At 39.0% G+C, this 24,531-nt stretch overlaps 1 protein-coding gene across 2 annotated transcripts in view; it reads left to right on the forward strand.

Annotated features, from left to right (window-relative positions):
* Positions 1 to 24,531, forward strand: part of LOC141754265 (CUB and sushi domain-containing protein 1) — a 467,652-nt gene that overhangs the window by 112,673 nt on the left and 330,448 nt on the right. For both annotated transcript variants that reach the window (XM_074613208.1, XM_074613217.1), the window contains exon 2: positions 4,655 to 4,871. In XM_074613208.1, the coding sequence (XP_074469309.1) occupies positions 4,655 to 4,871 (217 nt within the window). The remainder of the gene's footprint in view (positions 1 to 4,654; positions 4,872 to 24,531) is intronic.

The raw sequence follows: 24,531 nt of genomic DNA on the forward strand, positions 1-24,531 counted from the left end.
GCATGTATTGAGTCAGGCAGGTGAAAACAGTATTTTATTTTTCAATGCACAGCATTTTTATGATGGAGGTCGCCACTCATCGGATGACTGGTGGCCTCCATCAACAGGTGGCCTCTGCAAAATAGTTTTCAGAAGACATTTCTATTACCAGAACCAAAGTGTATTATAACTATTTTAGCCACACTACTGGCATCAAGGCTCTAGGGATGGCAATGTAGGTTGGTCGGTCAGCGGGTCCACCACTTTGGTCCAGACTAAAATATCTCAACAACTACTTGCTGGATTGGCATGAAACTTTGTACAGACACTCATGGCCTCTAGCGGATAAAACCTACTGACATTGGAGATAGTCTGAATTTTCCTCTAGCGCCACCATGAGGTTGACATTTGTGGTGTTGAGTAAAATGTCTCTTTCATTGCCATGAAATTTAGCGCACACATCCAAGTCCCCTTTAGGAGGAATTGTAAACATCTTGGTGGTTCTCTGTTTTCTTTGTCTATTATCAGGTCAACATTATTTTGATTTCTCCAGTACTTTCATTCACTATGCCTGTTAGCATGCTAACATGCCAAATTAAGATGATGAACATGGTTGTATCTGCTAAATATAAGCATGTTAGCACTGTCACTTGAGAGCATGTTAGCACACTGACGTAAGCATTTAGTTCAAAGCACCACTGTGCCAAAGTACAGCGTCACAGAGCCGCTGGTGGAGACTCTTTTTTTTTCTTCTGTCATTTCCTTCAATGAGTAAGCGTTTGTTGTTGTGCTCACATGGACAGCTGTTGGGAAGACTGACCATATGGTTTTCAGTTACTGGACAGTCTCGATCAGAAAAGCTTACACTAAACTAACAAAATCGAAGCATGAAAACCCACACAAGGGAGAACTCACTGTTACATCAACAAAGAGGCAAGGCAAAAAAAACTTTTTACTGAAATGCCCCAAGTGTGGTGCTACAATATGGCATTTGGCTTGATGCAAATATCCGCTGAATCCCACTTATCCCATCTGCTCGAAAAGGGCAGAGGGGGATCTGGCATCGGAAGAGACCGTGGACAGAAACAGAGAGACAACACAGAGACGGCTGATGGGGAGAGGTGAATTGGGTTGGAAAGACAGTGGAGAACAATCTGAAATTAATCTGGACACCCCAGATGGTTTGAAGTTTGTGTACGTGTGTGTGTGAGCACATGTACATATGCGCGTCTGTGTTGCTGCCAGCTTGTTCATTCGGGCCTGTGTATAGGTATTTACGTGTGTTTGTGTGTTTTGTGTTACTTCAGACAACAAGAACATCTGGTGTGTGCACAATGCGGACATTCTGATCTCATTTTGATGGAAAAAGACTAAAACACAGAAACCAACGCACACATATTTTGTTAGCGTTTGCGTGACTGAATTGTGACGCAATAGTTAGTTGACACATTTCTTCATGTGTGTGTGGTGTGTGTGTGTGAAAGGAGGGAGTGTGTTCACAGTGATAGAAGGTAAATACATCAATAAACATCGCTATCTGAGAAACAATTACTGCTGGCTTTCATGTTGGGCACACACACACACACACACACACACACACACACACACACACTTTCTCTCTCGCACACACGCACACACATACACACATTGTGCTACGTGCCCTGTATATTGGAGCAGCTTTAGGAGTAAACTGTATTAAGTTTTTCTTGAGGAGAGAGTAGCAGAAGATGAAAGATGGAGGAGAGAAGTGCAGGGAGAGTTTGTAAATGAGCAGAGAGGAGGGAAGGAGAGCAGTGGTAGTGTGAAGGATCCTTAAACCTTGATTGTTTTTGTTTTTTTATTTTGCTTGGTGTTTTGGCTTTTACATGTGGTACTGTACTGTTTTCTCTAGGGTTATGTATTTGCAAGAATCTGGCAATACGACACGTATCATGATACAGGGGTTACGATTCAATATATTGCGATTTAAAAAAAATAATAATTGAATGAAAACTATCATAGTATAAAGAACATACCACCATATGTATATTAAAAAGTTAACTTTTTTATGCAATCAGAAAAGTCCCTGTAACATCCAACAACACAACACAAAATTAACCATTGTTGGCCACAACTTTTGCATATAAACTATTAATTAAAAAGTCACTACAATGTTTTTTGAGAGACGATAGAGAATCACAAAACATAATATTGCGATACTCAAGTGTACCCCTAGTTTTTTTCCATAAAACACTTTTTGTTTCTCATTTTGCATAGCTTTTACAGGCTTCCTTAACATGTAGTCAATTTTATTATACTTTAGCATAGGGCTGACCCGAATGCTTCGAAGCGTTGACCTTTGCCATGGTCAACAAATCAGTGTTCGAATGCTTTGTTGTTGTTGTTGTTGTTTTTTTTAAATATATAATAATAAAGTATAAATCCCAAAATAGCCCATGAAATACAGAATAATCCCACAATATTATTCATTATTCATGTTCAACATTAATTATTATTAGTTATTCTCTGATATCGCTGTTTGTTGTGTGTATGGTGTGTGTGTGCAGTAGTGCGTCAGCGGCACTGTCCCTGCAACTTAAATGGGGGAGATGGAGACAGACAGAAGAACATGTCAGCCTGCTGTGCAGTGCTTTGCTGTGCCGCGAAGCTTCGAATACCTTTAAATATTTCTCAACAAAGCTTCAAAACCCCAAAAAATGGTATTTGGGACAGCCCTACTTTAGCGAGCATTTGCCTTTCTCCCTTCTACACTAATTATTTTAGCTGCTGTTTTGGTCTGCCTTGGTTTAGCTCTGGCTTTGGTTTATTTTGGTCTGCTGCAGTTACATGTATTGCTTTCACAAGATTTGTTACACATTAGCTTAGCTTTTGGCAGCTTTAAGAGCTGCTTTATTATTAATTTACTGCCTTTTTTTTGTCTCTCACTGAACACTGACACTTAAAAGCAGTCCATGAATTCTTCAAAACCTAGCCAGCTGTATGGAGTCTGTTCTTCTGTGCATGTGTCTGTGCAACTATGTCCCCTGTGAAATACGTCCATGCATGTACATGCAAGTATGCAGCAGCAACTGACACCCAGTGGGGATGTCGAGTGCCGAAAGAACAGCTCAAACAGCAGAGATAAACGAAAAGATGGTGGAAGAGAGATTAAATACTTGCCCTCTACACTGTATCATATCTCATCTTATACAGTCAGCAGAGACGTTTTTATCACATGACAATGAGGTGTCTCTAACTTTAAAACATGGCAGCATTTTGGTGGATCTATTAGCAGAAGTGGAATATAATATTCATAACTATGTTTTCATTAGTGTACAATCGCCTGAAACTAAGAATCATTGTGTTTTCGTTAGCTTAGAATGAGCCCTTCATATCGACGTACATAGGGAGCGGGTCCTCTTCGCGGAGTCCAAATTTCTACAGTAGCCCAGAACGGACAAACCAAACTCTGGCTCTGGGGAGAGCCTTTTGCATTTTTTAAGTTACACGAAGGCCACCATAGTTCTCCGACACGCTTGTGAAACTGCGGTAACTTGAGCCGCGGAACCTGCAAAACTGTGCTAACGCCAGCCGCCGTCTGACTTGTATTGCTCCTAAAGTAGTGTTATTATGGTAAGGGTGGCCTCTGAGCGGAGAGAACATCGTTACCATGGTTTTCCACGTGGTTGCTCACGTTACCGCAGTCTTGGAAAGGGAGGAATGAGCGGAGGGGCATTCACTTGGTTGCAATCTGCAACCACACCACTAGATGTCACCAAATTCCACACACTACCTTTAAACAAATGGTTTTATTTGCATACTAATAATAATAATACTTCACCATATTTTAGCAGGTACATTCCAATTGTGAAGGGATACTAATACTCTGTGTGATACACTGAATAATTTAACCGGTGCGGCGTGATGTGCAGCATTTCCAGAAGTTATGAAAAAGTACATTCTAACAGATCATTTTATGTAGAACAAGTTTTTTCTACATAAAATTAGCTGCATATGAGCTGGCTTAGTTTTATATGCGTGCATTTGTGCATGTGCAGGTCCATGTAGTTAATGTAAAAGATCTATACATGGAAACTCTGTGTTCAGTGTGAGGGTTGTACAAGGTTATTTTAATGAATGAGCAATGTGATGGTACCATACAGTACTCTGTGCTGTGTGTATAGGTGTATGTGTCATAGGGAGTTATTTCTGGTCCGAGATCAGAAGATCGCAGCACTAACATCGTCAGGATTAAAGGGTTAGAGCCATGTAATTTAAATATATACAGTATGTACTCATGTTCAGGCACTGCATGAAAGCTTCACATGGCATATGCTCCAGTGTCATGGGAGGCATGTGTTGCATTATGTTGGAGTTGCATGTGAGGGCAGGGGCTTGTTACTCTTGTAAAATTTGGTTTGGCACATACTGTGCTCAGTGAATTATATCAAACACAGCTCATTACATTATTTGTAAAGGTTTTTGAGGACACAAGATAAAACATGTCTAATTATCTGTCTTCACAGCGGCATCAATCTAGAGTCTCTGTACAGAACTTGACAAAAGGCTGTCTCTTTGAAATGTCAAGTATGAAAGACAGGAAAGAAAATGTTTTTACATCTAACTAATTTAATGCAGGATGCAGATTTGAGATCCTAATATTCTAATATGATTTTGTCCCGTCTCTCTCTTCCAGCTGAATCCTGTGGTGGCGTCGTCCAAGGACTGAATGGTACCATAGAGTCGCCGGGTTTCCCCCACGGCTATCCCAACTACGCCAACTGTACATGGCTCATAATAACAGGGGAGAGGAACCGAATCCAGCTGACCTTCGTCACGCTGGCGCTGGAGGAAGACTTTGATATTGTATCAGTTTACGACGGACAACCGTCGCCTGGCAACTTAAAAATGAGGTCAGAAACGATTCTTTCATTTACAGTGTGATCTTCTATCTCTTGTCTCTTTCTCTTCCAAACGAGTGTAGAATGAGTGTAGCCTAACCTCTTCTTCGGCTCTACTCATCTTCCTCCTCTGAACAGAAACTTGACATTTGGACAACAGCATATTTCTTTGAATGCTTAGTTTTCCCTTGATGGGAAATTACACAGTGACTATGAAGTGAAAGAACAGCGAGTGTCAGCTTTAATTTGAGAGGATTTTCTGTTATATTGGATAAGTAGTTTAAAAAAGGACACCCATTTCTGTGCATGGTTTACTCTTTTTCACGGTGACAAAAGGAGTTGGACAAAATAAACTGAGATTTAACAAAGCAGTTTGACATAGCAAGGGTTGGGAAGGTTGCTTCATTGACTTCTAAAAACGTAGTCGGTAATCCACTGGAATATAGCATATTTAACAACATTTTGATTAATACATTTATCACAATGTAAAAAGTTCATAGTTCAGGTGAAAAGGCACCCATTGTTCGATATTGAAAAGTGCAGTATATGTTAAATTTCTATATTTGAAAGTGTTGACATTGCTACTTACAAAGGTATCCTCTGTAATAATGTAAACAATGCAGTATTGTGTGTATGTTGAGAATACAGTATAGTTTGATCAATGTCCTGTAATATTAGGGCACAACACTTACACCTTATTGTCACCTTACAGTATGTTGTAAGACTTTTGAAAAGACTTTTGTCTTTTTGTCTATTCATTCTTTGATTCTAGCTATGCAAAGTGTCAACTGGATTCCTCACTTTAGCCAGTTTACATCAGAGTTATGGCTAATCACTACTGGAGTATGATGTTAGTGGATGTATTATTATAATATGTGAAATGGAATATTTAGTCTTCAACAGAAATAACCTAAATGTCTTGGCTACATGGCCTTGAGCTTATCAATGAAAGTACAACAGTGTAATTTATGCTACAGGGGTTTTATAAGCCATGTGGGCCCATTAACCAGCATGACTTGTTCCATTTTACCTATGTGCTACAGAACAGTGGGAGGAAATGCAGGCCTCCAAAAGCCCTATAGCAAATACTATGAACCAAATACTTTGCTGCAAAGGATAAAGATTTAAATGCTTCGTAAAACATTAATCCGAAGATGGAGCAATGGCAGAACAGAAATTGGTTTCTATTACATGCAGTATAAGCTGTGCATTTCAAACTGAGTTCTCTTTCTCAGGCTAAGGCTGTTAAACCTGTAGTAGGCAGAATATTTTTGCCATAATTGGACAAAAAATCCATAATAACCTTTCAGCATATTGTAATTCAAGTGCTCTGAGAGAAAACTAGACATCTGCACCTCCTCATGGCTCTGTTTTCAGGCTTTAACAAAATCTAGCCTGTGATGGGAGACTTTGGTCAATCACAGTTCATTTCGGAGAGAGACAGCGTTCCTATTGGCTGTTCATTCAACGGAGGCAGCTGTCAATCACTCACAAACTCCGATCAAACGGTCAAACTAGGCAGCGCTGATCAAATATGAATCAATATTCTGTTACTAACATCTTGTAGTGTACTGTTTAGCTGTAAAATGAGAACACTTGCTCCGGCTGGTGGTAGTGACTGTTTTATAAAAATAACTTAATTTGCTGCAATCTGCCTACTGCTGAGAGTGAATGACATAAGAACAATGAGGAAGAGCATAAAAGGAAGGACATACAGCATAAGCCAAAATATATAGTTTGTATGTGTGGGAGGGAAAGAACATATCTTACAATGCAGGATTGGACTTGGACATTAACAACATTAATAGCAGCTGCTGAGTAGGATGCTACAGAGGAGGAAGAGTCAAGGATTTGGATGTTTGAACACTTTCTGTTTTTGACTAACAGCAAGACATTACCCTTACAAAATAGCCCTTTTACCATTGTTATAAGGTTCATACTAAAGTATGCTGCATGTTAATACAGGAGATAATGTTAATCATTTTACTCCTCTGCAACTTCAAGCTAACCATGAGACTGACACTCAAATAAAGCAGAGAGTGCAGAAGCATGTCGTTTTTATATATTATATATATATAAATAAATATATATAATATATATATTAGTAAATGTTAAGGGACTTACAATCAACTGGCAGTCTTCTGCAGTAATGTTAACATAAATAATAAAAATAGGACAAATACTAATATCTAATTTTACAAAAGTATACATGAAACTTGTTTGAAAATTTAAATCAAAAAATGATTTAGAATCAAGAATATATTTTTAATAGAATCACACACACACTCATCCAAGAATGAAAATGTAATCATAAAATTACCCAAAAAGTCTTTGAGTTCCCATTAATAAGTAAAATAAAGTGCTGGAACTGATTATTTTCATTATCGATTAATCAGTAGATTATTTTCTTGAATGACTGATTCATCGTTTCGTCTATAAAATACTCATCACAGTTTCCCAAAGCTTAAATTGACGTCGTCAAATGTCATGTTTTGCGCAACAAACTGTCCAAATTACAATCTCACAATCTAGTTCATAATTTCAAATGTTTATTTTCTCCGTTGACCAACAGAAATGTGTAGGAACATATAAGTCATTGATGAATTGGCAGCACCAGTATTTGGTGAGTTGTAGGACTGTAATGTTGTTGCAGATAGAACAGGATCTACAGAGCTGGCAAACTGTGGGAAGCTTATTCATAGTGCTCGGCGGCTTGTGTGTAGGAGGGATGAGCTGGGAATGCACCAAGTAGTGTTTGAGGTTGGTGGTGCAGTTATGGATAACAGTGGGTTTTTCCTTGAAAACATGATATAGCTGTATTATGTGTCAGTGTTTGAGTAGAATAGATTTTTTTACTAGCTGGAGGAGAATACTGCAGACTATACTGAGTGGTGGGTTTGTGTGGAGGCTTACAGCAAGTACGCCTTCTTTTTGTGCACAAACTTTCACCATCAGCTCTCTGTCTCCGGTTGTTTGTTCCTTTTCAAAGCCAAGGCTGCATCTATGACATTATTTGTAAAGATATTTATGTGAGCTAAATCAATATAGAGGTAAGAAAATAGTAAGTCCAATATGTATTATATTTATTATATTAAAGGTGCAACGATAAAGCAATTAATTGATTAGTTGTCAACTATTAAATGAATCGCCAACTATTTTGATAATCGATTAATCGGTTTGAGTAATTTTTTAGGAAAAACAAGTCAAAATTCTCTGATTTCAGCTTCTTAAATGTGAATATTTTCTGATTTCTTTACTCCTCTATGACAGTAAACTGAGTATCTTTGATTTGTGGATGAAACAAGACATTGTTGTGACGAGTAACGTTTGTTTGTGGCACATAAGCCGCCTATGGTACTTGATATTGGAAGATTAGTTTGATGTGAATACATACACATCTTCTGTTAAATTAAATCCCAAAACCTTACTTGGAATTACCACCCTCATCTGTTCAGCATGATGCTTCTCGTATCAGATGCTGGTTGTATTAACCCATATTTAGTGTAGGTGTTATAATAACAGCTCTTTGGGGGAGCTTGATCTCGCCTACATTATTCTGCATGTTGCTGGTGTTTTAGATCCACAACAAGCCAGTAGGGCCAAGAGGGTTTGGTTTGGGCTTATGTTATGCTTTGCCTCACTGAGCCAATCCTTTACAATGTTAATTACCAAAATGTCTTTCAAAAAGCCAAGTCAGAATATGTCTGTGAAATGAGCATGGATAGCTATTACGTAAACTGAAAACAAATTAAAAGAAAGTGATACAATATGAGAAATATAATTAAAATTCCCAAATAAATGACAAACCACAACTGATCATTCTAATCTTCTTGTTTTATTAAATCCTCTTTTTGTTCACTTCCTTCTTTCTGTCTTTTTTCTCTTTTCTTTCTTTCCCTTCTACTTTTCATTTGACAAAATTCACCCTTATTCAACTCCCTGCCTCTGCTGTGATCAGTTTAGTTTAACTAAACAAAAAAAATACTAAGAGGATTCTCTTACAAATAGGTCTGTCTAATCACCAGGATTTCTTAGTTTAGCTTACCACCTTCTTGTGTTTGCCCAATATTGCATGTATATGCTCAGAAATTCAAGTCAATTTGAATTTATGGGGCTTCTTCTAGCCTCTGCAGATGACAGCACAACCAAGGCTAGCTTTTCAAGCACTGCACCTTGGACCCCCTACTGATCACACGTGTTTGAAGTTGTTGGCCCGACGCATGCTTCTGCTGCGAGTGTGCTGACATGAGATGAAATGACAGTTACACCAAAAATGCGCAGTGCTCTCCTGAATTACAGCTGTGGTGTGACAACAGGAAAGTGAGGTGTACCAGTGACTCACCTGTTCACGGCCGTTTTGGGCCATTCTCAGATCACCATCATCTAAGTACAACCGAACGCTGAATAAGACATTTTAGGGGCGACCAAAATGTTACAATTACCCTTCCATAAACTGAAAACACACTGTGAAAGGGTAAAAGTTGTAAGACAAAAACACAGACGACTCCCAGACTGGAGAACGCCGTGGTAGCGACCTGTCAATCACAAGGTAGCCACGCCCTAAAGCATACCCTGCTTCATCTTCTATTTTCTTTAAATAAGACAATGAATTTACTAAATGAACATAATGCTGTATTGAAGAAGACTTGAAACAAGCGAATGAGACTAGAGTTGTTCCAATACCGATACCTGTATCGGAAATGCGTCCGATACTGCCCAAAGTTGGGAGTACACCAGTATGCAGTGATCCGATACTATAATTTTTTAACCCAGAAACAAATCAACTTATTTAACCGGAAATCAATTCTTCTTTGCCGCACCAAAACAGTAGCTTTCACTGTGCTGTGGCTCTGGATGTTTCATGGCTGCCACTAGCAACTACAGTCCTGTCCACTATCCATACATTGTCAGTAGCAAACAGCTGTATAGATCAGGTATTGGAATCGGTATCAGGAAGGACAAAATGATATCGGAACATCTCTAATTGAGACCATAAATTCATGGTTTCAATGTTTACTGAGGTAATAAATCAAGTGAGAAGTAGGGTCATTTTCTCATAGACTTCTATACAATCAAACTTCTTTTTGCAACCAGAGGAGTCGCCCCCTGCTGGCTGTTACAAAGAATGCAAGTTTAAGGCAGTTCTGCATTGGCTTCCCTTTTCGGAGGCTGGAGTTGCCCACTGGTAAGAAGTCTGTTTGAAAGGTTGAATGCATGTGGGGGTGAAGCAGAACTCTCAAGAGTTTGTTGCTGCTTGTTATAGGACCTCCAATTCATTCATGAATTTTAAAAAAGGTTGATGTAGATAAGTGAGGTGGCAGCTGCAACTCTTTGCCAGCTTGGCAACTCTGTCTCTGGTGTTAATTAGCCCTGGAGTTATTTGGCACCCATATTATCAGACAGCTACCCAAACACACCAAGTGTATTTCAATCATTGTCCGCTGCAAGCCATCAAATGTACAAGATCCATATAAGAGTGGTGCATTAGTTTCTTGTGGAGCTTCTGGCCTTAAGTGCACTGAGCGCTCACAGTGAACCCATTTCCAATGTCATTTAGAGCAAGTGACTAAGCTGGGAAGTGTGTGCTCTTTCTCTTTCTCTTCTCAGCTCAGCTCCTCTGTTGTTGTTAGCACTTCTCTGAATGGTGTGGACATGACCGAGGACAGGCAGCATAATGCTGAAATAAGACCACCGGTCACTGGGCTTAGTTTGTGCCTTCAGGGTTTCCCTGGTGTGTGTCACTGCGGGCAAAGCTTCAGCCCAGCTTGTGAGGCTTCCTCCAGCTCCAGCTGAGTGTCAGTAGCTATCACCATCCCCTCTTTGCTTATTAGAGTGGAACTTAAGTTTTTATATAAATATAAAAGCTGATTCCAATTATCCTGCTGCTGCCTTTTCTCTGTCTGAGCTCCACGAGGGCAGTGGTCAGCCGGTTGACCTAAAACCCTCTCCTGCTCTCCGCTTCTGGCTGAATGTTGCAAGCCTTGCTGATATGAACCCATCAGGCTGCCCACATGAACAGTGGGATGAAGTCAAGAGGAGCTGACTGCTCTCTCTTTGTTCACAAAGAGGAGCACAGAAGAGGCAGGATATATCTTTCTCTGGCAGCCACCCCTCCACCTGCCCTCAGACCTTGTGTGTGGGGAACGCAGCATTCTCATACATAGAAGAAGGGCTGACCCGGCATCTGTGGCCTCTTCTTACCAGCCCCAGCTGTGCGTCAGCAGCGGTAACTCCACTCCATCCCACTCACTCTGATGACTGATGTCGACAGTGTGGAAATATTTATTTGTGAAATTGAGAAGCTTCTCTCGTACACAAACCACAACACCTGCTCTTTGCCTTTGTCTTATACTGTATAAGAAAGGCACAATAGTGGCTTTCCAGACAGTCCCCATTCCCTTACAGTCAGAGTTTTACCATATTTTGGCCAAACCTTGCCTGTTTGGAACATACTACACATATAGATGGACAGCAGTGAAGAGGGACATGTTGAATACTTTGAACGAGTGTTTTTTAATACTTTTTTCATCAATGAACACGAAATATAAAACTTTTCACAGCCATCACTCAAGCCTACAGGTTGTGAGTGATACTCAAAAGATAGACTTGCCTTTTAGTATCACTTTACGGTTCTTCGGTTCTCCCTTGAACATAAAGTTTAGTGCAGAAGAACTGGTGTATTGGCTGTCTCTGGTGTAAAGTCTTGCTCGTGTAGAGTGTCCTGGTATTATGTTCTGATCAGTTTCCTTTCTAACACAAGCTTAAGGACGTTAAAGACGATTTAAATCTGCAGTTTGTCATTTTCACTGTCTTAAGGAATACTTTTTGTAAATCCTCTACCAGTTAACTGTCTGAGCATTTGACACATCCAAGTGCTACTGGGAAAGGTGTGTTTGGTTAGTTGGGGATGTGGTGATTAAAGGGAGTGATCCTGGTGTGTTTTATTGTCTGGTTCAAAGGTCAGAAATGTGTTTTCTTTATTTTTCTGTGGTGGTAGTCGCTGGCAGCGGTTGATCTCTTTCTACAATCCCCAGCCCCATTGATTGGTAAGGTGGAGGTAAACTACTGGTCATTAGGTGAGAATGTTAGAAGACAGCCAGTTGAATATGGAAATGAGGCTGACATCAGCTGTCATCAAAACATCCAACTTTAACCTGAGAGACTGCTGTTTGTTTATCGTTTCCAACCAACACTCTTTGTTGTTGTTTTTTTTTAAACATGGCCAAGATCATTCCCCTAACCATAGCAAGGTAGTCATTTCAACGCAAACCACGATGTTTCCCCAACATTTACGAAGTACTTATTTTAACTCAAACTCACTACATGAACTTTACCTAAACCGAACCAAGTCATTTTTGTGCCTACACCTAACCAAACCTTAACCATACGTTGTCACATCATCAAGAAGATCACTTTTTCAACAGTGATTTATAACGGTTTTGGAAGGCACATCAAAATGATGTCAATTGTACGCCCTGTAGTCTGTATTGACTGCAATGTAAAGGCATCCATGTAAATATGTAACACTCTGCAGAGTTAGTGATGAAGAATAAAATGTGAGAAAGACCGCTTATGGCAGGTGGGAGGGGAGGTGGATGGGTCCAACAAACACAGGACTTTCAACCAGGAGGCCGGTGTTCGATATCGGTGTTTTGTTTTGTAAGTTACGTTGATGACATTTGTGACATGTGTCTGTACTAATGTTATGTTGTTTCCATACGTACTATACTTAGTTTACGTACTTATTTTGAGGCCAACTATGATGTTTTTCCTAAACCTAAGTGGATTTGTTGCCTAAAACTAAGTGAGTGAGTGGTTTTGTTGCCCCCTGCTGGTACTGAACGTTCACACACACATGTAATATTCACGCCTCGGTGAGGCAAAACATGACACTGACACACTATCCTCTGCTGGACAGGCAGGTCTATTACATGCTTTGGCGTGATACTGGGTTGGATGGGGCATCCGATTATAAAACACTTCTTGTGTCGTAGTTGTTATTTCATTTGGACAATTCGTTGCTAATGCTCAAAGACAGTCATCATTTTACCAACCCTCTTGATTCTGACCCACACTTGAACCAATCTTCCTCCAATTAAAGATGAAAAATAGATGCTCTATTTTAAGTGCAGCTGGAGTTTGTCGTACTTCAAGTTAGTTTCTCAGAGCCAGACAGAGAGTCATTATGGAGTCAGGTCCGAGGGTACAGCAGAGCAAACCATTGACATTCTTACTGTCTGGTACCCTGCGGGTCCTGGGTCAGCAGCTCATCGTGTATCCTCTGCAGCTTCTGCACATGAGGCGTTTGCAGAAGTGGTTTGTCAAGCTTGGACCAAGTTAAGTGATTTTTGATGTAGGGAGATTTATTTTTTTAATTGTGGTTTTCCAATTATAACAAACATTATATATAAATAAAATGGTCAATCTTGGCAGCAAATATAGTATATCATCAAATGATTATGCAAGTAAATAAAAAAACATCATAGTAATCAAAACAAAAAATAATATACAGATGTAACAGTATTTACAATGTACAGAAATCTAAAAGGTCACATGGGCTATTGCACTTTATAATCTTATTCCAGTTACCCCACCCTGGTCTTTGGCTTTATTGATCATTATGTAGGGAGATTTTTTTACTCTGTATGTGACTTACACTCCAGAAAATTAATCAGTTCCTCAGAAGATCACAAACTTTATGCCATACTATTTATTTAGAAGTGTTCAGTGTAAATACTGTATGTCTGCTTTCCTCATTCATTTCATCCATCCTAACTTGGATCATTGAATGTCCATTCTACCGGAGTCCGCTATCTTCTGTTCAAAGGACACTGATGCTTTTATGTCCTAACTATCTTAATGAACATCTGCCACTATGTTCACAGCAACATGCATCATCGTCTGCCACAGTGTTTGCTCAAGTAATACCTTTAAGCCGTTGCCAAACTTATTTTTTATTTTTTTTTTTCAAATTTTGCACATAGAGGCTTTGAAATGCAAATGCACAAACACAAAACCTATTCAGGTTTGTTTTGGCTGTAATACTTATCCAATATGAATTACAACCATTCCTATTAGCTACATATTTTGGGAAATGGAGGTTTCAGACATCTGAGTTAGTTAGAAAAATTGTGTAGATATCTTTCAATGTTGTACAAAATAACTAAAATACACTAATTTTGGAGTATACCCACTTGATTTGACTAACTCGGACCTTTGAACCCTCATATAAGCTTCAGATAAACTGTTTAATACGTTTTTGCCTTTACAAACAAAATCTGTTTCAATGGGTTACCAATTAATGATGTATTGACCGACTTAAATATAATGTGAACCTATACTTTTAAGAAAACATTTGTATATCCACCATCCAGGCCTTTGCACTTTAATATAATACAAACATCAACCTGAATGAACAATATCAACAAATCTAAATTCCTAGGGTAGAATAGCTGGCATATGGAGATAAGGTTTCAATACTATATCTAAGGGAACTGAAAGGTTGCCAACATTATCTTGGTTACAAATATAATATACACAAGCACAATGGTGATGAAGGATATGCCGTCAAAAGAGGAACTGCTTTGCATGTTTCTAGTTCGGGGAAATATTTGTGGCAAATACATAACTATTCATAAAATGTACAACTAAAAAATAATTGCCACTTGATAATTTCCATCACAGTTGATGGGGTACTTGTTGTGGTGACCAGAGAAATTAGTTTATTGTGCACTGTGTCAACAGACTTTGTTTCATAATTCACCAGTAAGCACTGTGTCCCAGTTTATGTCAGTGGAGGTGGGCAGAAGATTAGAAACACCTCTCAGTACAATGCACTCTTAACACAAAGCTGTTGTACTGCATCACATTAGGTTTAGGTGTATCTAATGAACTATATATGTGCGGAAATTAGCATCTCATATCATTATTTCATACTCTTTAAATGAAGACATGAGTCAGTGTGGTTACTGTGTGCGAGTGTGTCAGGTGCATGACTGAAAATGAAGCTTTGTGTTCACTCAAAAGTTCTGCACGCTTATGTATTGGCTTATGCATGTGTATGCATGTGCAACCATGCACTTGCGTTAATTGACACAGTTAATTATGGAGCAGAGCGATTATGGCACTAAGTATTTCTGTATTTAATCAAAGCAATTAAGAAAAATGTATATACATTACATCACATTACATTCATTTAGCTGACGCTTTTATCGAAAGCAACTTACAATAAAGCTATAACTATAAAAACAAACACATGGATGCTCCCTTAATGTCTGCAACACACACACATACAGATTGCCTTAATACTGAAGCTGCTTGTCAAGAGCCATGGTATTCAAGGGAAAAGGAATATCGTCCTAAAAATACCCACATGTTACGCTAGGAAGAGATCACGTGACAGCCAGTATGGACATGCAAAATGATTAAAGCGAACAATAACTCTCTTAATGTCATTAAGGGCATGTGGCTAAGGCAGACTTAAACAAATCTATCCCATCCTTTAATACTTCACTACTTCTGTTATCTTCTTCTAAACCTCTGCTATTAGAAACACCCTACCTGCACTGAAGTGGCACTCATCACGTCTTGAGGACCGGAGCTTTTATTGCTGTGTATTTGTTTTTGCCATTGATCTTTGCTCCTGACAGCTTACTCCCGGAAACCCTCTTTACTTTACTAGTACATTGCTACACAGTTTTAAGGCAAACTGTGATTGCAGAATTCACAAATACGATGGGATTATTGGATTATAGGATTTATAGATATAGATAGACCATTTCTGCTCTTACCCTCATGGTAATCTGAGTAAGAGCATGGGCAGCAAAGCTGCAGTATAATTGTAGACATATCCATTGAGTTTTAGTTAAGGGATTACCTTTCCTAAGTCTCACATGATCTGTTTTAGGTGTGAATAGATAGTTTGGCTAATGCAATTTAAGTATTATATGCTGTTCAACAGTAATATCGTTTACCTTAATGCGGTAAAAGTGGTATTCCACTCTCATTATGCTGAAAAAAAAAATCACTGAAATGTCATTTAGACCAGTGATTCTCAAAGTGGGGTCCGGGGAACCCCAGGGAGTCCGTGAAAGGTTTTTAGATTCATTCATTTAGATTATCATGATATAATTTTTTTTATTAAAGGTTTGGTTCAACCAATAATATTAAATTTTTTAAATCTACATTATAATCAGCCCAGTCGTCAAGAAAAAATGTTAGATTTTTTTGTAGTGCAAACCACGGATACGGTGAATGTGGAAATTTTTTGCATTCGGTCAGAGCAAGTGATATTGTACAGGTAGTGACGTAGTACAGGTAGCGACGTAGTTCAGCTAGTGACGTAGTACAGCTGGTGACGTGGTATATCAAGCGGCTGTTATTGGAAGTTACTTGGTATGAAAGTTACATGATACAATAACGAATAACAGCCCTAAAGTCCTCTTGGTGGTATATGGGTCAAACAAACACAGGACTTTCACCCAGGAGACCGCTGTCCGAGTCCCCTGTGAAACCAAAAGTAAATATTTGACTTTACAGGGTAACGTTGTTTCTTCAAGTGTGACACGAGGCTGATCAAACATATTTTTGGTTAAAAAACGCCGACATTCTGCTTTTCACATGGTTTACAGAAACCTATAATAACAAAAAAAAATTCTGACGACTGGGTTGGTATAATAGTTAATAGATTACATCCTAATCTAACAAATCTATAACACTTAGAATCTGCAAATATGTTTAATACATGTCTAATATATTTCTAATACATTTCTCTTGTGTTGTTCGTTCACATAGAAGTGTAATAAATGTCAAATTATTCCAAGGGACATACAGTACATGAGGGGGTCCCTGGTATATTCTCTATCTTGTAAGGGTTCTTTGGCTGAAAAAGATTGAGAACCTCTGGTTTAGACCATGAGATGAGGCCTAGACTAAAATGCATACTAATTAAATTATTTTAGTAGGTTTAGCAGCTACAGGACACATCTGTCCTCGTCTGCAGCCTCTGCTTCTACCGGTGCCAGCAGTAATATTTGTCATAGACCAGCACAAATTCAGCTAGAAGCAATACGTGAGATGTTTTTGTTAAGTCAATGCAACATGCATTTGGTGATTTAATACTGTGGTAGCACACATTAGTCAACACTGGCCACTAACCAAGACACCTGTCCAGCATGCTACAGGATCTGCTCAAACCACAGCCAACTACTGACATGTTTTTCATCACACTCTCTTTTCCTGGTCCCTTCCGGGCCCATCTTAATTATTGCTATCCATGACCCCTTATGTAATGTAGGTGATCCCCCCCAAAACCCAAATATATATGGATATTTTTTAGGTAAATGTCGGGATAGTCAACCTCAAACATGCTGTGGGCTGTGGTATTGCTAAAGCAAAAACGGCATTTTCAGCAACTAAACATTTTACAAGAAAAAGTGTTTATTTGTTCATCATGATTTGATTTAGATACTGATAATGGTTAAATAAGTGATCACAGAAAAAAAAAGTGTAAGAATAAATAGGCACACTCACACACACTGCTACAAGTTTTCATTAATTTTTGCTTCATTGGTCACAAACTTTAACTTCCTGGTTCATTTATTCTGCTGTCAAACGTTTCCTGCTGTTCTCGTCTCCTCACCCTCGTCTGTGCTCTTCTCAGCTTTGCCTGTTCATGTTTAGGTTTTCTCAAGCTGCTAATGGTGTATGTATTTATAATTAACTGTAGCTTGATTAATAATAGCAGTGAGGAAAGAGGGTTTATAATGTCAAGAAAATCTCTGAAAAATGTACACGATAGTTGTGCTGATAGTTGCTGCTCTAAATTGAGCCGTATTTCTAAAACTATTGCTTTAATAGGCAGCTGGTGTATGAATATAAGAATGACAAAAACAAAAAAGGGAATAATGCGCTGATTAACAAATAGGAATAATACTTTAAAATGTGAGCTGAATTCATCCAATGAAATTCTTAATTCTTAATTTAGTTGATTTTAATCATGGATGTATAAAGAGAACTGGATACAGTGGGCTCCCGTTCATTCCTATGAGAGTTGCTCAGTGGCGCATTAAGCCAAAATGGCTCGACTGCTGAGTGATAAATTCCCCGGATCATCCCGCGATCTTCCGCATCCATTGGGCCCATTGAGCAGACGCAGTAGCGTTTCCTTTAACTCCACCTCCCATTTACATAAATGGAGGAAGGAAATATCTCTGGATTCGGCTATCAGTGCATTTTACTTTTAGGACCTAATGATTTAAATAAGGGTTCATACTGGGAAGTTGAATTACCTAAAAAAAAAATATCCGCTGAGTTACAGACGGCTCTTTCCCAATGTAAGTCTATGGGAAAAAGTATTTTTAGGCCCAATGGCATCACGTGACGGACACGGAAGTTGTAGCACTACTGTTTGGCCACTACGAAAATTTGCTTCACAGCCTGGTGCTCTTCCAGGGGGCTTGATTGTAATAAATTACAATGATATCATATACAGTAAACTCCCTTTCAGTAATTGTATAAAATGTTTACTGTTGTTATTTTTTGCCACACAAAAGTTCCCGGCTATTACTGCAGCCGCTAGTTGAGATCTTTATATACGTTTTACAGTATAGCACAGTCAGAACAGAACCAAAAAAATAAATGTATTGTCCAAGTAACAATGAAGCGCAATGGAGTTTGAATACTGACCTCAATTGAAACCAATAGATAACATTTTCAAAGTAACCTTTACAACTCTTGTGTGAAAATACATTTCCAGACAACAACAACACACACTCACACACAAACTTAGACTACCCCCAGTAACTGCAGAGTAAAAACTGCACTTTTCTGAGAAAAATAGGCCAACACTAGATAACCAGGCAATGGAACTAATCCAGGACTACCGCTAGGCAAGGAAGGAGAGAAGTGAAGAGGGAAAGAGAGTGGAGAGAGAAGGTAGGGCTGCTGGGGGAAGAGGAGAGAGAGAGAGACAGACAGACAGAGAAAGAGACATAGGACCAGAGAGGAAGTCACAAACACACTCACACAGACACAGAGGATGCTAAAGCTAGTAGAACTAAGTCCCTCTGCGGTTGGTAGTTTTGTCCGTCTGTCTGTGTCTTATTGTATTCTTGATAATTCTCTAAGCTGCTTCGACTTGTCACCAGCACATCAGAAAGTTGAGTGCACTTTTCACATCACGATAAGAGTTGAACGGAGATGGAAACTAAACAGAATATGTATGATTTCTGCCGAATAAGCATTTATATTTTATCATCCTGGTGTTTATGCATTTTGTCAACTGTGTCCAACTGAGTGCTGCAGTTACAACTGGAGTTGTATTTGTCCATGTAGGCTTAAAAGAACCCTCCACTGAAGACTGTTTTAATTATACCCATTATACAAACACTCCTCCTCCAGTAGGTTTGAAACATGGCTTTAAAAAATCTGTAGCTTTCTCCATTTTGGAGGATGACAGCTTCAATCAGCTCATGGAGTCACAGCCGTTACAATAAACTCCAACCCATTTTGCTGCAGAAAAAAACAAAAACATCAGAATGTACATAGAAGCTTCCCAAACTACTCATGTAGCATAATCCACTTCTGTACTGCTTGTCTGAATGCTCAGTGTGATCCAGACATTCACTTTTTTGCCAAAATAGGGCTGAATATGCAGCTTTCATTGTCACTCGGGCGGTAAGCTGTTTATATTTGGAGCAAGCCTTGTAATGTTTTATAGGGCTGCAGCTAACGATTATTGTCATTATTGAATAATCTCTTCATTATGTTTACGATCAATCAATTAATTATACAGTCTATAAACAAGTCAGTCAGACGAAGGTTAAAAATGCTCATCACAATTTCCCAGGGCCCAAGATGACGTCTTCAATTTGCTTGTTTTGTTGGACCAACAGTCCAAAACTCAAATATTAGGGCTGTCAGTCGATTAAAATAGTTAATCCCGATTAATCACAAATTAATCACACATTTTTTTGTCTGTTCAAAATGTACCTTAAAGGTCACCTATTATGCAAAATGCACTTTTCCATGTCTTTTAAACATCAATATCTGTCCCCAGTGTGTCTACAAGTCACCATAGTATCATAAAAGACCATCCTCTCTCTTTTTCTCCTGCTCCGTTTGTCCGGAAATGGGTGTAGAAAATCACTTCTCTTTTTTTCCTTCTCTTCTGACGTCATTAGAGAATTGCAAGCCATGTAAGGGTTTCCTGGTCGAACCAGAGAGAACCTTCAGTAGCTGACCCCGCCCCACAGCGCGTCACTGTCTCTCCTCCTCAACCGAACTTGAGCAAAGTAGCTCCTACTGTTAGTCTGCAAGAACCAGCAGAACAGGCTTCATGTACTCCCATCATCTAAATATAACATGTTCTTTCACAAAGGCTTTATGTAATTACACTGTTTAAACAGATGATATTTATATATTATATATATTTTATGTCATGCATGTAGAAGAGTACAGGTAGTAGTGACTGTAAGCAACACAACACATTTCTGTTTCACAGTCAAACTTTATTTGAGTAGACAGATGACAATATTAATTATTCACCGCTACAACCTAAGAATCCCAAGTTGCGTTAATACTTTAAAGAAATTAGTGGCGTTAAAACAAATTTGCCTTATCGCGTTAAGTTTGACAGCCCTACTAAATATGTTAAATTTACAATGATATAAGTAAACAGAGAAAAGTAGCAAATTCCTGAAACTGAATCCTGTAAATGTATTACAACTTCCCGTGTGCCAAGCGTGTATTTGCTACAGTTGCCGAAGCCAAAATGTGAATGGCCCTCTCTAGAGACAGTTGTTGTAAGGGTAGCATGCAAGTGAGTGGTGAAGCAAGAGAGAGAGAGAGTGGCGGCGACGGGAATGAGTAGCGTTATCAATTCTGGCCCAAGCAGGAAAAGTTAACAGAGTTTTGTTTGTCCGTTTTGGGCTACTGTTGAAACATGGCGGTGCAACACGTCGGACTCCATGAAGAGGGGACCTGCTACCTATGTAACACAAATATACAATATATTATTAGTTATTATACACTAAAGAAAACATACCTACATATAAAATGATAGTATTATATTCCATTTCTGCCAATAGATCCCCCTGAATTTTACACACTGGTCCTTTAAAATAAAATAAAATAACTGTCCTAAATGATTAATCGTAAAATTCGTTAATGTTGATTAATCATCGCTGATTGACTAATCAATAATGGCCTAATTGTTTCAGCACTATATAGTTTTATTCAGAATAATATTTTAGAGCTCTTTTTTTTTCTTTTTACTTCACTACGACTGGCATTCTTATCACATATTTGCCGCCTGGTCAAGGTCTTTAAAACTGCAAAAATGTCTGAAGCCCAGCAAATTAAAACCTAAACAAAGCCAGTTGTGAACTCAATGACCCTTTGGTTTTCTCTACAGGATTCACAAACTCTAGTTTATACCGCAGATCCCAAGGTACTAGCAGGGAGTATTTTGTCAGCAGAAAAATTAATGTGTATTGTTGTCAAGAATGAAAGTGACCGGGAGGAGGTGCGGTCGCTGGAGCAGGCTGTGGACTGATGCTGAGTTCAGCTGTTGGGCCGGACTGTTGGACTGATGAGAACATTTAGATCCGCAGGCCTCCTGCCTCACCGAACACCTGTTACTGCTGAGACCCAGCGAGGGGTGAGGGAATACAGGCGGAGAGAAGAAGCAGTAGAAATAAAGAGTTACAGGTAGAAAACAGAGATGGAGCAGAGTGGAGTGACACCATACAGTATGAGGATGAGAAAGAGAGAGTGAAAACGAGAGAAAAATGTATGCCAGTAGCCACACACACACGCGCACACGCACACGCACGCGCGCACACGCACGCGCGCACACACACACACACACACACACACACACACACACACACACACACACACACACACACACACACACACACACACTCACACCCACACACACACACACACACACACACACACACACACACACACACACACACACACACATTCACACCCACACACACTTCTTGAATGATCCTCTCTGTAATTAGCTGCCAACCGGAAATCCAGTCACATTCATTCAGACATCCGCGTTCTGCAGTAGATGTGTAATTTACCGTGAATCCAGTCGTGTCACAAAAGTTTCACTTCAGTGAATTATCCGACTTACTACTTTAGTTTGTTGACAGAGTGATAGAATATGGAAGCAACGTGCTAGAAAACAGCGTTAAAACATACAGTGACAACAAGAAGAAAAGAGAGTAAAGTATAAAAAGAACACAAATCAAAAGGGTTCCCAAAACAGATCTCACCCTAAACAGAAGACATGAAAGCAACATCAAAAATCCGCATGCCAATTGGAAACACTGCACTACTTGATAAGGCAATCTAAATTACATAAACACTCATGAATAGTTCACCATTAGCATTGGCCACCCACAGTGGTGTCATTTCCTCACTTTACAAAATAGTCTTCAGGAAATTATCTCTATGAACAGTAGGTGACAAACTTGCAGACAAACAAGAATGAACACGAACAATGAAGCATCATCTTCCGGTGCCATTCATACCCACTAAAGTGTATGTTGCAGCTGTAAAAATGCAACAGTCGTTATGCCAGTAAATCAGATCAGTTTAAAGAGTTATACCAGGTGAAAAACTGTGTTTCACTGCCCTGTCTGGTTGAAAGTTTAAAGAATGTTGCACATCTACACACACTAAATCATGGTTGTGGTTGCATCTCACTCACCCAACAGTGATGTCATGGTGTACTAACACTCTCTAAAGTGCACCTTTACATCAGTGCAGCAGGGTGAGAAGTTAAACCACGAGAGGTCAGTGGAAACACGATTATTAGTTTCTGTTAAGTTTCTCCTTAAAGGTAGGGTTGGTAAAGATTTTAGAAATATTTTTTTGTTTTATTACTGTAGTTTAAATTCTCATTACATCCCGACAGCAATCAATCATCAAATGCTTTGACCAAAAAAAAAGAGGAAAAATATCTGTTATCTGTGGCTGTCGCAGGACTGTAATAAACCATTGCATTCTGGCAGAATGAAATGATTGGACAGGCTACTGAAGGAATTTCCCTCAGGGAAATCGTCACCTTCATGCGTGTTGGTTTATCTTCTAGGCAGCTGCAAGCTCAGAGTTAAAATCATAAAAGATTGCAAATTATGTTAAAATTAGTATCAATTTATTCCGTATATATATTCATCAAAGTTGCACAGAGTTATTACAGAATTCTGGATTCATCAATGTGTCCCTGATACCATGTAATACCGTGATCAGTTCGCAGTGAATGAACCCCGAGCTGTTCTTCACATTTGCCTTTTATACACAGCCATAAACATTGTTCGAAAGGAGGGGCAGAGTTTTGATCAGTCTTAGTACTTTTCCACAATGTCAATGTGACCTTCTTCTTATCTGACTCCATCCTTAAACAACGCTGTCTACTGTTCATATCATTCTGTCCTCTCCCCCCTATCTGTTTCTTCCCTAAGGCTGTATCCTTGAGACTGTTCTATCTACACAAAAGTATGTGTATGACGTCCCACCCTTGTGACTCTGAACGATAAGTCCCTCAGGCGCCACAGTATTCATTCTTATAATTCTTAGTCTAAACATCTTCAACCCAATGAACTCGTAACATAATAGTTTAAGCATTTTCCATATTATTCTTCATGATATATTTCCAACACTACCTGCCTGTCTACCTGCGTGCACTCTGCCCGTGCATTCATTGTGCGTCACAGCTGTCAGTACTAACATAGCCATGTTAGTTGTTTACGTTCATTATGATATGTTTAATAACAATAATAATCTTTATTGTCCACAAATGTGGAAATTTGCCTTTGGCTTCACAGGTTGGCTAAAACACATCAAAGTAAATCACAGTAAATACAATAAATAGTACAACATACATATACCAATAACAGACATGGTCCCAGTGTGAATGGTGTTTATGAATTTAGTAAAGTTATTGCATTTGATATGAAAGACTTTTTGTAAATGTTCTTGGTTGCTGCGTCTAAAGCGTCTTCCCGAGGGCAGTTTCATAAATTCTTTAAAAAGAGGATGAACGTGATCAGAAGAAATTTGTCTGGCTTTTGTTTTGCCTGTGTTTTATATATACATCCCAGTTGTATTTGCTATTTCCCAATAATTTGACTGGCCATGTTTGTGATTCTGGATAGTCTAGTTTTGTTTTTAGCCCCAGGTGCCCATACCATGTACACATATTCAAAGTTACACTTTCAACAAGACTTTTGTAGACAGTCTCTGAGATGTTCTTGCTTATATCGTATGAATCTAATTTCCTGATTAGATACATGCGCTGCATTGCTTTTTTAAAAATGGCTTTGGAGGCAGGCCTGAAGCGACGGACTGTCAGTGTTGCCATCTTGGAGACTATCTCTCTAGATTTAAGGACTTTTGGAGCTAGTGCTGCTAGCTACTTTCATTGGAAAAGAGTTGTCCACATTGGGCTCGTTTTTTTGGTTTTCGTTTTTGCAAATCATTTTTTTAAAATCTAGTGTAGCCTTGCTAGTTTCTCAAGATCACCGACCCTGCCTCTAAACTGGATTTTATGTCTCCACGCACCCAAAAGTTGTTTCTGCTATTTCTGCTGCAAGAAGATGCTGAAACGAGGTGAACCTGATCTTGTACTGAAGAGTAGTTCTTGTTAGTA

This window comes from Sebastes fasciatus, chromosome 2 (genome assembly GCF_043250625.1).
Source record: "Sebastes fasciatus isolate fSebFas1 chromosome 2, fSebFas1.pri, whole genome shotgun sequence".
Classification (NCBI taxonomy): domain Eukaryota; kingdom Metazoa; phylum Chordata; class Actinopteri; order Perciformes; family Sebastidae; genus Sebastes; species Sebastes fasciatus.